Source organism: Anastrepha obliqua, chromosome 4 (genome assembly GCF_027943255.1).
Source record: "Anastrepha obliqua isolate idAnaObli1 chromosome 4, idAnaObli1_1.0, whole genome shotgun sequence".
NCBI lineage: Eukaryota > Metazoa > Arthropoda > Insecta > Diptera > Tephritidae > Anastrepha > Anastrepha obliqua.
Genome location: NC_072895.1, coordinates 67532685 through 67547075, shown reverse-complemented (window position 1 = coordinate 67547075; position 14391 = coordinate 67532685). Strand labels below are relative to the sequence as shown.

Below are 14391 nucleotides of genomic sequence, written 5' to 3'. Positions count from 1 at the left end.
GTTATAAAAGTGTGTGTGTGTTTGTGTCCAAGTATGGAGGTTTGCTTGTGCGAAAAATAGTAAAAAGCATAGTGAAAGAAGTGTGACTAAAAGTGCGAATGAATTTATGATTGTTGTTTTACTTGTTGTTGCTGGCAGTCATATTGCAGCAGTGATATTTATGATTTGCAAGTTTATTGCATTACTTTTACGATTCTCCGCCTTTGTGTTTCATGTGAAGCTTCTACTCTTCCTTATATTGTGCTTGTATTTTCAAGTTTTTTTTTGAAACGCTATATTCTTGCATTGAATTTTTGAATTCGATTTGATTTTCTTACTTCGAACAAATACTCGTAAGCGTTGAACGACCACCCATTCGCTGATAAAGAGAAATAATAATAATTGCATAGCATGAAAAGTGGCTACAACACCAACAGAAGTGCGCATTGCTTAATTTCTTTTTGTTTTCTTATTCTTTAATATACTCGTACATACTTGGCCTTTGCCGATAACCCGCCATCGGTCAAGTATATAATAAATTCTTCAGTTTAGTAACCGAGCATATTCAAGTACATTAGACCACCACAATGCTTATCAGTTGTGTTGGGTCGTAAAAAGAGAAGAGTGAAATGAAGACTTCATAGAAATGAAGAGGAGCTCTTTGGGTGAGAAGAAAAATAATTGTATATAAAAAAATATATGTACGAATATATAAACAATAGGATTTATGCGCTCGTATTTTTATTGCGTAACGATTATTGATTTTGTGTCCAAAGTGTTATGACAGTTGGCATGAGATCGTAAATTTGTATGCATAACTGATCCACTTAAAATCTTTAAACAATCAAGTGCAACAATCAACAATTGTAAGATTTCATTTATCAGTTTTATTTAATGATCTTAATCGTATTTTCGTATTTCTTGCTGGTTCATCAAAGCACTGGTGCTGATATTTAAAAATGTCGTCAAGCAAGAGCGCAAGAGTGTGGCTTTCTTCTGCATACATAATGAGCTTGCATTGAGTGCGATTGTCTATTCAAAACTGACTAGTACTTGAAAATAGTAGCGGCACCGTTTATATCGCAGCGTATAATAGGCGTTTTTCAAATATTTAGGGGTCCACTAGACGGTGCTCGAGGATTAGCGAGTTTTTTATGCGAGTCGCCTCGCTATTGATTTTAACGCGACTAACTTGGACTTAGAAGTTAGAGAAATATTAGTTCGCGAGGTGCTTTCAAAGCTGCCTAGAATTATAAAGCACTCAAACTTTGATATTAAATAAAACAAGCGATTTATGAGATTTGCCGTAATCGTTTACATTTAATTTGCATTTTTGAAAAACGCACAGTTAGGTACCTTAAATTAGCCTCACATTAAGGAGTTTCCAAATTACGATGGCAACTTAAGAACAAAATGTATATATTTGCCGTAATAGCTTCGAATGCCATGAGCCCAGGTCATTTGTATTTAATTGTGAAACTAAGTAAAAAAAATTATCATGTAATTTATTAAAAACGATTATAAGCACAATTCTTTAATAAAACACTAATATGTAATTTGCTGAAAAAAATCTACTTTTATAATAAAGTGAAGTTCTTTAACAAGTCACAAAATTTTGGAGAATGAAGGCAAAATATGATACAGACCAAGAATTTGGTACGACATTTTTAATAAAAAAAATCTAGTACACATTTCTTAGCAGAATAAACCCCAAATTTTAGTAATTAAGGGGTTAGGGGTAGTCAGAATTTTCATAAAACTTGATTTTGTTTTTGCAGTTTCTTAAATTATAATATCTTAAAAATATTGTGTGAAAATTTGAAGTGAACCCGATAAACACTTTTCGAGTTATTCAACAATTAACAAAGAGCGCTCGGCCAAAACAATAACTTTAAATGCGTTTTTCTCAAAACTATGTTTTTTGAACTGGTGAACATTGCAACTTAAAAAAAAATAAAATTTATACTGCTTTGGAAAACATAAAAAACTCGTGCCTGATCAAGGGATGTGTTTTTTGTCAAAAATTTCGATTTTTTTTAAATGAATTCTCAGTTTTTTTCTTGAAAATCTGAAAAATATTTCCTGAGGCCGCCATATTGTTAATTAAAAAAAAAGCTTCGATCAGGCACAAGATTATCTATTAATAAAACTAATTTCTCTTGTCCGATTGATGTTGGATGAATCTCCAAGGACTTGTGCTGATCACCGCAAGGGACTTCTGGAGAAAAGGGCTCCACACAAACAGCGATAACTTTTACGATTACTATTTTTTTTTTTTAATTTTGCGAAAGTCAAGTCGAAACATGATGTATTAAAGCTATGTTTATATTTTTGTAAAATAAAGCAATTGACTAGCAAAAGATTATTGAAAATCATCATTTTTTCGGACCTCTGACTACCCTTAACACCTGAAATAATTTACAGATTTTTTGCTGAACAAAGGGAAAATATGTTCTTCTTCTTCTTAATTGGTGCGATAACCGCTTACGCGATTTTGGCCGAGTTTAACAAAGCGCGCCAGTCGTTTCTTTCTCGGGCTAACCGGCTCCAATTGGACACACCAAGTGAAGCCAAGTCCTTCTCCACCTGATCTTTCCAACGCAGTGGTGGCCTTCCTCTTCCTCTGCTACTACCAGCTGGTACCGCATCGAATACTTTCAGAGCCGGAGCATTTGTATCTATTCGGACGACATGACCCAGCCAACGTAGCCGCTGTGTCTATGTCGTCGTAAAGCTCATACAGCTCATCGTTCCATCGTCTGCGATATTCGCCGTTGCCAATCTTTCTCTCGAACACTCCAAGCATCGCTTCATCGGATGTTGTCATCGTCCAAGCTTCTGCGTCATACGTTAAGACGGGCATGATGAGAGTCTTGTAGAGTGTTAGTTTTGTTCGACGAGAGAGGACTTTACTGCTCAGTTGCCTACTTAGTCCAAAGTAGCACTTGTTGGCAAGAGAGATTCTACGTTGGATTTCAAGGCTGACATTGTTGTCGGTGTTAATGCTGGTTCCTAAATAAACGAAGTCTTTTACAACCTCGAAATTATAACTGTCTACAGTGACGTGGGTGCCGATACGCGAGTGCGCCGACTGTTTGTTTGATGACAGGAGGTACTTCGTTTTGTCCTCGTTCACCACCAGACCCATTCGCTTTGCCTCTTTATCCAGTTTGGAGAAGGCAGAACTAACAGCGCGGTTGTTACGGCCGATGATGTCAATATCATCAGCATACGCCAGCAAAAAATAGGGAAAATATGTAACGGACCAGAAATTTGGTACAACATTTTTAGTGCAATATTTTTAGTCAACATTTTTAGCACTAAATTATTATTTCAAAGCAAACATTTGTAGGAAACTTAAATAAACAAAATTTATAATGGAATTGTTCATTTAAGGGTTCAGGTATTTAAGCTCATTTTAAGAGCTACTCATACTGAAGAATCAAAATAAAAATACTTGTAGTATTACACTTCACAAAATTTCAACAAATTTCACAACATTCCTTTTATTTGATTACTTAAAGACTAAAAATTAACTGATGTACTCTTATTGGGTCGAGTGGGTAGGAGTAGGAGCTTTCCACGCACCTGTACATACATATATTATAACTTTGAAGGATTTCTCTCGGCTATAAAGTTTTTTGGTTTTAATGTTTTTATTGCTTTTTTTATTTATTTACTAGCATTTCCCAGTGGGCTTCGCACCACCATACATAAAATGTTTTTTTTATATCGCAAGAAAATTTTCATATTAAGTTTTCTTTATAGAACTCGTAAAATGTTTAAACAGTTGAATTAGTTGATTTTTTTCATTCAACATACTTTCTAAAGATGTCACAATAGCCTTTTCTGTACTTTTTTAAAATTTGAAAGTGGTGGTCACCTATATACAGGTAAGGTGAAAGAGCCGATAAAAACTTGTAATTAAACTTTGATTCTTAAATTTCCATTTCAATTTTTTGCGCTAAATAAATTATGCTAAAATAAATAAAGTTAAAAATGTTTTTCCAGTTCCTCGAATGCTCCAGTTTTTATTATATTTTCGTCCAAAATTAATATTAACATAATACACTTACAACCACAACAGTACAACAGAAACGCTCATAAGCGGCTGTGTATTTGTTGTTGTTTTTCCCATACAGTCATTTCGTATGAGAGGAAACCGTTACTCACACAAAGTGTCATAACTCAGGAACGGCTGCACCGATTTCAATCAAACTTCACACAAACCACCTCCTCAAAGATAGAAAAGAACTCTAAAATTTTTGTGTCAATCGGTTCGGCGGTTCTTGAGTTATAAGATTACCAAGGAAATGTAACTTCTTTATATATATATAGATATATTATTTTATTTTATTCTATTGTTTTATTTTATTTATTATATTTATTTTATATATTCTTTTTTATAAATGAACTGCTTATATAAGTCCTAACAATAAAAAACTGAGTGATTAAAAGAAGTCCTTAAGATGTTATCTAAAAATATAGATTATTAAATGTATGAATAAATAAATAAATAATATGAATAGAAAAAAACATTTTCCGGTGCACCACTGCTCCAAAATCCACAATACTTTTTCGGAGTGTAGAGGAATTTGGTGAATTTTACATCGACTTTTGGTCGCTTTCAATTTTTCCAAATTTTGCTAGTTTACGAAGCCACTTAACCAGAAATGAACTTATTCACTAAAAACTATATTTTCACGAACATTTGCCGAACAGGCCAAACTGATTTTCACAATAATTTTTTTACAATTTGTGATAAAATCACAATCCATAAGATTTAGAAAGATTTTGTATCCTGATATAAACGGCAATTTAAGTGATATCAGTCACTAGACAACTTGTGACTAGCCCATATTTACTAAAGCCAAAAACTTATGGAAATTCATACACAAAGAGTTTTTAAAACTAAACAGACTCACTTAGTCGCTTTGCAAAGTCTTAACGGGAACTATTTTCTGTGTTAGTTACTGTAGATTTTACGTTTTTTGTATGCAGATTTTGGCTGAGAAGGCCTCTGATACAATTTTCTGAGCAATGATTTTCTCTAGCGACCTTAAAAATGCAATATTTTCCCAACTTCTGCAAAAAAGTGTCATCCTAATATATTTTGAGCGAACTAGTTATATTATTTTGCAAAAATAGTCCTGGTCTAATTACTCTATATTATGATACTACAACTAGGTATTGCGCTCAGATAACTATTTTAACTGTTTATTCTACTTTTTGGAAAATTATTAAAAAATTAATTAAAAAAAAAATAAAAAATAAATAATTGGCGCGTACACTTCTGTTAGGTGTTTGGCCGAGCTCCTCCTCCTATTTGTGGTGTGCGTCTTGGTGTTGTTCCACAAATGGAGGGACCTACAGTTTCAAGCCGACTCCGAACGGCAGATATTTTTATGAGGAGCTTTTTCATGGCAGAAATACACTCGGAGGTTTGCCATTGCCTGCCGAGGGGCGACCGCTATTATTATAGAAAAATGTTTTTATTAATTTGGCTTTCACCGAGATTCGAACTAACGACCTCTCAGTGAATTCCGAATGGTGATCACGCACCAACCCATTCGGCTACGGCGGCCGCTATAAAAAAATTCAGCTGAGAATACAAAGAAACATCAACGGTTTTACTGTATCATCCTTTCTATGCCAGGAGCACGAATGTGAAAATTTTCCAACTTACATTGAGTTAATGGTTTGGCATGAGGAAAATTTGGATGCTTTATTTTGTACGAAAATACGGAATACTAATTAGGACTTAAGTGCACAAGGGAATTACAAATATTTGCTTGTATCAGAAACCAAACTACCTTAGTTTTTTAGAGCAATAATCTTTCAAACTTGGGGTTTCTGGTATAAGTGGGAAAATATATGTATGTAGCTTTAATACTTTCTTCCTGAATTGGAATCTGAGCGCCCCCAAAATAGCTGTTTCTTTGTATTAATACTCTATTTTATATCACCACTCTTTTTATCCAGCTGATTAATTCTCTCCTCAGCTAAATAGTTTTAGATCCCGGTGTTTAACAAACTTTTGCCTCTTGTGACTCACCTCCAAAATAAACAGAACAAAAAGGATCCATAATTCATGACGATAGGACTCCTCGTGTCGACTGTTTGTTGAAATTGCTTGAACTATGCAGTATTCGCCGTAGATAATGCGTAAGTGCATTCAGTTTCCGGTTAAGTTCATATTTACCGATACTCGGGTGCTGTTATTCCTGATATTGGATATTGTACTAAAAGTATGGTATTGGTTTTTTTTTAATAAGTGCGAGTGACAATAAGCTGTGCGTGGAGATTTAAGTACTTTTTTTTATTTGAAAGGCACATAAATGCCATTATGAAAGTCAACACGCCTAGCTACTGCCCATTTCCGCTGTTCCTATGATCACCACCGAAAGATCTGATCTGTTGGAAGTCAAGACCAAAGTCGCTCGCACCCTTACGTGAAGGTAGGAGCGCGGGAGCACAAATGTAAGAGCTCAGACTGAAATGGGTTTGCGACCAAAGGATCGTATTTCTTATCTTTAAGTTTTAATAAATATTATAAAGTTTTAAACAGTTGTGTTTTCTTGAATTCGATTAGGGCGAGTTGTTTTTAAAGTGCCTGATTCCATATGTTCTAACTTGTATGTATAGAATATATAGAAACTTCAGGAAAGCTCACAAGAAAATATCCAGGGGAGCAAATTGCGCGATCTTGTTGGCCAAGTCACCAAAACAAATAAAGTTTTATCATTTGGTTGGCATCAGTGACTGAATAATAAAAAAAAAAATTCACACTCGCTGGAAAGTAACTTGGCTGCTACAGTCAAGAAAGCCAAATAGAGCAAGTTTTCTATTACTTTGATGGAGCTGAAGAGATGCGAGGCCGTTGAATTGACTTAGTTTTGACTTTGTTAACCACCAGACCTAATAGGTTATGTGCTTTAATAAATATAGAAAGTTGGTAAACTAAATGAATTAATTGTTTAGAAGGGTATGTTTCGAATATTAGTGAATGTATAGCCTTCATTTGTGTGGGGTACACGAACAGTCTTTTAAAATAAAAATGAAAAAATAAGTGATTTTTATTTTTAAATATATAAAAATTACATTAAATTTGTTTAGCTATCCTTCAGCGGAGAGAAGAGTGTCGGAGTCTTCAAGACCAACTCAATGAAAATCCTTCAGCGGAGAGAAGAGTGTCGGAGTCTTCAAGACCAACTCAATGAAAGTTTAAGACAAGAACGTGAAATTTGATAATTAAAGTTTTTTTCTTGCCATTTCATTTGGTATGCATAAATTTTTGCTTAAACTTATAAATAAATTTACTGATATTTAAAACTACGAAATGAGCATATTAAATATGAACCTAAAAAATTGTTTCCTACGGATTATACCTATGTAGCAAATATGTATGAAAAGTACTTCAATGTATTTTCAGTGCTCAATTGCCCATACTCTTATAGTCCATATTGGCCTCAAATGATTCATGAGTTATGGGTAAGAAAACATATTATACCATATATTTATAGGGCCATCCACTTTTTAATAGTCACTTAATTTAGTGTTTATTCATTTGACTATTCGATTGCTATAAAATGCCAAGATAACCAATCCACTAAAGCCATAACAATAAACGTTGAGCCACCAGAAAAACATACAAACGCAAGCGCTACAAAAGCAACACCCAGAGCGATAGCCAACAAACAATATTAGTAAAAACTAAATATGAGTTCCGAAAAAAATGAAAAATAGAAATATTAAAAAAAGGTATTAAAAAAATTAAAAAAAGTTCAAAAGGCATAACCACATAATCAAACAACCCAAAGGGCAAATGTGCTAAAACTACATACAACAGCATTGGTGGAACGGAAGGCGCGCAAATCGTTCTGGTACTTGCAATACCATGTGGAGCCATTGGACACACGCTGTTGGCTAACGCTTCAAACTGACGCTTCTGGCGTTTCCAGCCATTGTCGCAGCGATCATTAAAATCAACATTGCCAATGAACGCATATTAAAAAACAATTGTCATTTATGAGCGTTGTGGCAAAATAATGGGCTATAATACGAATGAAAATGGACGTGCAGAAGAGTGTGCGGCAGCAGGCGGAGTGGGCTAGACGTTGGTGGAAAAAGTGCACTATAGCGCAGAAAAAAGAAAAATTATTCCACTGATGGTGAATAGAAGTGAAAGAAGAAGAGCTTTGTTTTTGTCTTTAGTGAATTCAAAAGAATTCTTAAAGTTTATAGCTTTTGTTTGGAAATGTTTTAATGGGCAATTTTATTTTCTTTTAGCAGCAGCATGCAAATGCACGAACGGAGGTCAAATGTGGAGTTTTTAATATTTTTTTATGGTTACATGAAAGTTATCATGGGGATACATGGCCGATAGACGAGACCTATAAAATTTTACGATTATCGGCATTTAAGTGATATATGAATAGCTGAGTGAGGGTATGAATAAGTGAATGAGTGCAGGGAAGTGGTAAGAACAGTGACGTGAAAAATAGTGCACACAAACGTCTCATGAGCTTTCCTGAAACCTTTTTCTAAAACTTACAAACACTCATCGATATTGGTGTGGGGATGACGCTTCAGTGAAAATGTGGCGAATCTTGGGATGTTAATCCCTCAACATCTGAACCCGACATCTTAGGACCTGAGATTCTGGGACTAGTCGGTTGAAATCTTTGGATTGTTGAGCATAATTTTTTTTCTTCTAATGGAATTAGTGAAATTTTCATCACAAAAAATCACATTTGTAAGGAAAAAAAAATATTTAATTGCTTTGTGAATTTGAAGCAACTGGACTGTCGCGCAGCTTTCGATGTAAACCCGGCTGTAGAATTTTCATAAGCAAAATTGTCGAGTAATCAAATACTCATTTTTGATGTAATATTTTATACTGCACGTATTACAATTTGAAAGTTTCCCAAAGAAATTTTAATCACAATTCGATCATAAAAATCGGTTACATTCAAATGAAAATGCAGAAAAACTCGCTCGAATTTTCATTTGCTTACACAATTGTACTGAATTTCGATACTTACAGACATACATACATTTTTTCAAATGGAATTAACTGTATGCAAACCGCTCAAACTGCTGGAAAATTGACAAGCTTACAAACTGACCACACGAACTGTGGTTACAATAAAAAGCAATAAATAAATGAAAACCGGATGGAAGAAAGGAAGGAAGGATTGAGCGCGTCGCATTCCCTCTCTTTGTGTGCGGTCAAGTGGGAAGAAAACTAGATACCCATATCTTTGCGGTGAACGCAAGAGGAGCTTAAACAAAAAATGCAATATGCAATAAATTTTATTGTTGTGACATAAATTCCTTTTGACAAGTATGTAAGTGGACATTGCACTGCATAAACATACATACTCCTACAATATCTAGATCCTGGTGGACACACCCTGGCACCCAGCTAGTAAGAGATAGCGCGCACACACACCCACAGTGACAGCGAGTGAATGACAAAACTTTGGCTGCCCTTTGGTCTGAGAAACGCTGGCTCAGCATTAGTGAAAGTTTTTGCTGAACCTTTCCTTGATACATATGAGGACGTACTTGTGTCTGCTGCGGGTGCAGTCACCCCTCAAGAGCAGCAAACCAAAATGTGAATGACTGCGGTGCCGCTGCCAAGCTGTAGGTATTTTGCTTTTTCTTCATTATTTTCTATTTCTTACTGCATATTTTTGTCATACACTTTTTCCATGAGCATATTTTTTTCTTTCCCTCATGCCCATCCGATTTGTTTTGGGTAATTTTCGTACATTTTACTTAAATGCTCGCTATGCAATTTTTATGTGACACGTGCGGCTAGCACTTAAGCTCTGTACTGACTGCTGTGCTTGTTGCTACTTTTTTGTATTGATATATTTCAGGCACGAAAACCAACTCGCCCAGAACGGAAGTGCGTAGTTTTTTAGGGTGGTTTCCTGTTCAATGCTATTGCCTTCGTGGAATTTGCGTTCAGGCCCTCATGTGGAAAATTTTTTACTGTAAGAAGGTACGGCAAAGACACGTACTTACGCACATAAATAAAGCGTCAGCTGAAGAGGCAAAGCCAAACTTATTTTGTTTTTTGCTACGCAATTATTTTCTTTCCTATTGTTATTTCATTTTTTGTTCGCCTCATCAGGAATGCGTGCAACAAACAATACGCAGCGTTGTTGGAAGTGGTTCAATAAGTTCATAAAATGCTCGTTTAATAATTGCCAAAATTGCTGCATAAAAAATCCGAGCACATAACTTTAATTGGATGAGTGAAAGGAGAGGCGGTAAACAGGATATCAGTATTATAGAGTACATGTGTGTATGTGCATGTGTGTATGTGAAAGCAATCGAAAACAAATATTGCAAAAGTTGTTCTCCAAAGTTCCACTGTGCCGCTAGTAATATGTAGCAGTAGGAAGTACTTGAAAAAGTACTTAAAAAAGTGATGCTCATTGAGTGAAAATTGTGCAAGAAATCAGCATTATTTTGGAAAACTTTCGAACATGCGCGTACAGAGGGTGGCCCAGCCTGGTTTCCTTTTTAAGTATGCCATAAAATACATTTCAATGATTTTTGTCTGCGGGTATTATATTTGTGTATTTATTTTTACGTATATATAATACTATGCAAGAGTTAAATTTAGAGAGAAAATTACTTATAAATGTAAGAGCTCGATAAAAATTTATTTCAAATCACAATTGTATGCTAAGATTCTGTTAAAATGTTTTAAATTTTGATTAAAGAGCTATTCGTTAAGAGCAATTAAAATAAAGATCGGTTCGGAAAACTGTGCTGCCAAAAAAATGCAATCAAAAATTACTAATGCAGTCGAAAATATCAAAAAAATTTAAGTGAAAGCTTCACAAAGCTTTAGCTACAGCTTTTTAAGCTCTACTCAATATAATATTTAAGTTTTAGGGAATTTGAAAGTTCAGGATGTTAGGTGTTTCCACTGATCCCTCGACGTTTTTGCTGCACCGGATCGAACTATATAGTAATTTAAATATGAAATGAAACACTTAAAGAATAGTTTCTAGATAGTTTTGTGTTTTATGAGGTACTTACTACAGTATTTCAAAATGCAGTTCAAAATTAAAAAAATCAAAAACATTTTTCACTATTATCACTACGACTAAGATCAAAAGTTGAAGCCGGCGACCAAAACGATTAGAGATATTAATGGACCTAATACAATATAAGCTGCGGTGATTCCAAAGATTCCATTCTGATGGGTCAATCGTTCCAACTCTTGATAAAATCATTAAGATTGCCGAGTTTGCCTGGCATGGGAGCACTTCTTCCCTTACCTAGAACTTCATCTAAATTAGATAATTCCGCTTTAATTTCAGTCTTCAAACAAAGCGAATAAGCGCACACAGCTTTCTGCCTCACCTAATAAAGTGGTATTATTATAGCACATCGACTAGTTAACAAGTTTTTTCTATTTATTAGCTTCTTATTTAATTTTAATAATTTTTTTATGAAATATAGTTCATTCAACTACAAAAGCCATAAAAACTCAAGTATCAAATTTGTACAAATTAAAAAAAAATTAAAAATTTCTTTTCAACAAGAATTTTAGCACGAGTTTCGAGTAAGCAGGGTTAAACCCCATGGAATTTAGTGTAATAAAGTGCAAGTTTGAAGTGACCCAAAAATTATATTGATTTTTGAGATTTTTTTGCTAGCGGTCTTGCGTATTTTTCCATATAACAAATGCTCGGCATGCGGACTGTAGCCTTCGTGCCGGCTGAGCGGAATGAAAGCGACCGCTGGGCTCATTATCGCTTGATGTACCCAGTTCATTCTACCATAGTACGAGTACTTTAGTACTAAAAGTACGTAACGAAAATTTAACGCATGAATGCGCGAGTTAAAATTTAATTGAAGCAAACAAGTTTTATTAAATCAATGTTAGTACTTAGGGATGCATCGTTTTTTAATTTTTACGATCACGGGATTTTCAGGATATTGTTGTTACAATTCCGGGATCCCCAGAATTAAACATTCATTCTTTTGCAACACCTTAGTAATATTAAATAAAAGGATTTTAAATACATCTTTTTATTGAAATTGAAAATTATTTCACTAAATAACATAAAACTAAAGAAGTCAAAAAATTATCTTGAGGTTGGAAGAAGTTCATACATTTTTTTAATTTCGTGCAAATTTAGCGGAAAAGTCCGCTTAGGTCGGTGGTAGGCTTTATAAATGTTCCCTTATGCTAAAAAAAATAATCAAGTAAGTCAATGTAATTTATGTATGTGTGCATTGCTTTTTATATTAAAATTTCAAAAAAAACCTTCAAAAAATCCACAATTACGAAAAAGTTAAAGCCAATGTTGCTTTGTTTTGGTATAAAAGAGAATTTTTCCGCCTCCATTTCATATGCTACGGAAGAAACTAAAACACCAAAATTCCAGGATTGCTGGCAAATAGAGACTTAAAATCACAATCACCTTCCGGGACACTGGTTTCACGGGATATACATCCTTAATACTCACCCCATTCGAAGCATAGTCTTCTAGAGGGTAGGCTAGATAAGTCCACAAAATGGTGCTGGTCCCAGCTAAACAGTAGATAAGCACCCTCTTACCAACTTGAGGCACGCTGATACGCTTTTCAGGTGTCGATTGATGGAAGCCAAATTCAGAGAAATGTTTAGTGTCTCTGTCGACTTATTGAGCACTTTGTAGTTGTAGCGCAAATGTTTTCTTTGTAGCTAAATTTCACGCCAATCTGGTGCCTTTTTTAGTTTTAACTGCTTTGTCGACAACGAGGCTGCAGTGTTTTTCATATATGCAATGTACACACATCCGTATATAAATATGTATGGCTGCATGCACTCCCGCTAATAGGTCTGCATTTTTGTTGTATGGCAAATGTGGCAATAAGTAATACTCCAAAGGCGGTAATTATCTGTTTTTGAATTGCGTACATTTTTCAATAGTTTTTGCAGCACCATTAATTTTGTACATTTTTGTTTTTGTAACAAATACCATTTCAGTTTGAAGTGTTTGTGTGACTTGTTTTTGTGCTTTTGTAAAATATTTTTCTTGTGTTGTTTTGCACTTTTTCTCCTTACAGTTTTTACTGCACATTCCTTCAAAGTAACGAAAAGTGCTGCAAGTCAAGGGCCAAGCGACATGCGGCAGCCTCAAATGAGCACACAACGCCACTTACGTGTATATACATATGTAGGACATATACAGACATACATACATACGTGTATTTAACTGCTTGTTTAATTTTTGCCCGCCTGTTCGTCCGTCCATTTCTACAGCACCGCCTGCCATCTTAGAAAGTGTTGAGTGTTGGTTGTCCGTCCGTTTGCCTTCCCGCCTTTCTGTCTGCCAGCCCCACTATTCGTCTTAAATTAAAATTATGGCTTTTTCAAGTGAAAAATCTGCTTCAGACGTTTTTGAGTGTCTTGCACAAGGCGCACTGACGGAGGTGGCAAGTCGACCGCTCTAACGGCACATGCATATTTTACAGTAAATTAAATTTACTCGACGCATTCTTCGAACACACCGAACTTGGGGAGGCCAACAAGCGACACACCGCTAGTAGTAAAATGGTTTGCTGCCGCAGACCAACAGGAAATGATGGTAAATAAAATTTCGAAATTATTTAAATGCTCGCAAGTGTGCGGCTGCTACCGGATATATGCAGCCAACGAAGGAGTTTTGTAGGAACTGCTATTAATTGCTTGAGATTTTGAATAATTAGAAGATTGAGTCAACATAGCTAATTTTGCTCTTAAAGCTGCTGTAAAGTTAAAAAAAAAATATTTTTGATTTCCTTTAGCAAATATGGAACATCTATTTTTTTCGAAAGATTGCACGGATGGCACTGACGCTGTGCTATTTTGATTGGTATGATTCTGTTAAGCTGATTTAGTTTCTTCAGGCGTAACTAAATTTTATGTAAAGGATGGTTAAGTTTCAAGGGCCGGTGTTCATTTTAAATAAAATATAATTTTTTTTATGAAGTTATTGTCATTTCTCTTTATTATGATAATATTGGTATGGCTCAATTATATATAGAATAAAATATCGGCCAAATAGCCGCCGCGGCCTCGGCGGCACACGTCCATCCGATGGTCCAAATTTTCGATGACACTGAGGCATAATTGGGGTTCTATGCAGTTAATGTGCCGAATTATCTCATCTTTTAGCTCTTGAATTGTTGCTGGCTTATCGACGTACACCTTTTCTTACAAATAACTCCAAAGAAAGAAGTCCAACGGTGTCAAATCACATGATCTTGGCGGCCAATTGACATCGCCGCGACGTGAGATTATTCGGCCATCAAATTTTTCGCGCAAAAGAGCCATTGTTTCGTTAGCTGTGTGACAAGTGGCATCGTCCTGTTGCAACCACATATCATCCACATCCATATCTTCGAATTCGG

At 35.1% G+C, this 14391-nt stretch overlaps 1 protein-coding gene across 1 annotated transcript in view; it reads left to right on the top strand.

Annotated features, from left to right (window-relative positions):
* The first annotated feature begins 9463 nt into the window (after window positions 1-9463).
* The window catches only part of LOC129245772 (protein sax-3), a 223264-nt gene continuing 218336 nt past the window's right edge, over window positions 9464-14391 (top strand). The window contains exon 1 of the mRNA XM_054884152.1: window positions 9464-9627. Within this exon, the coding sequence (XP_054740127.1) occupies window positions 9603-9627 (25 nt within the window). The 5' untranslated portion in view covers window positions 9464-9602. The remainder of the gene's footprint in view (window positions 9628-14391) is intronic.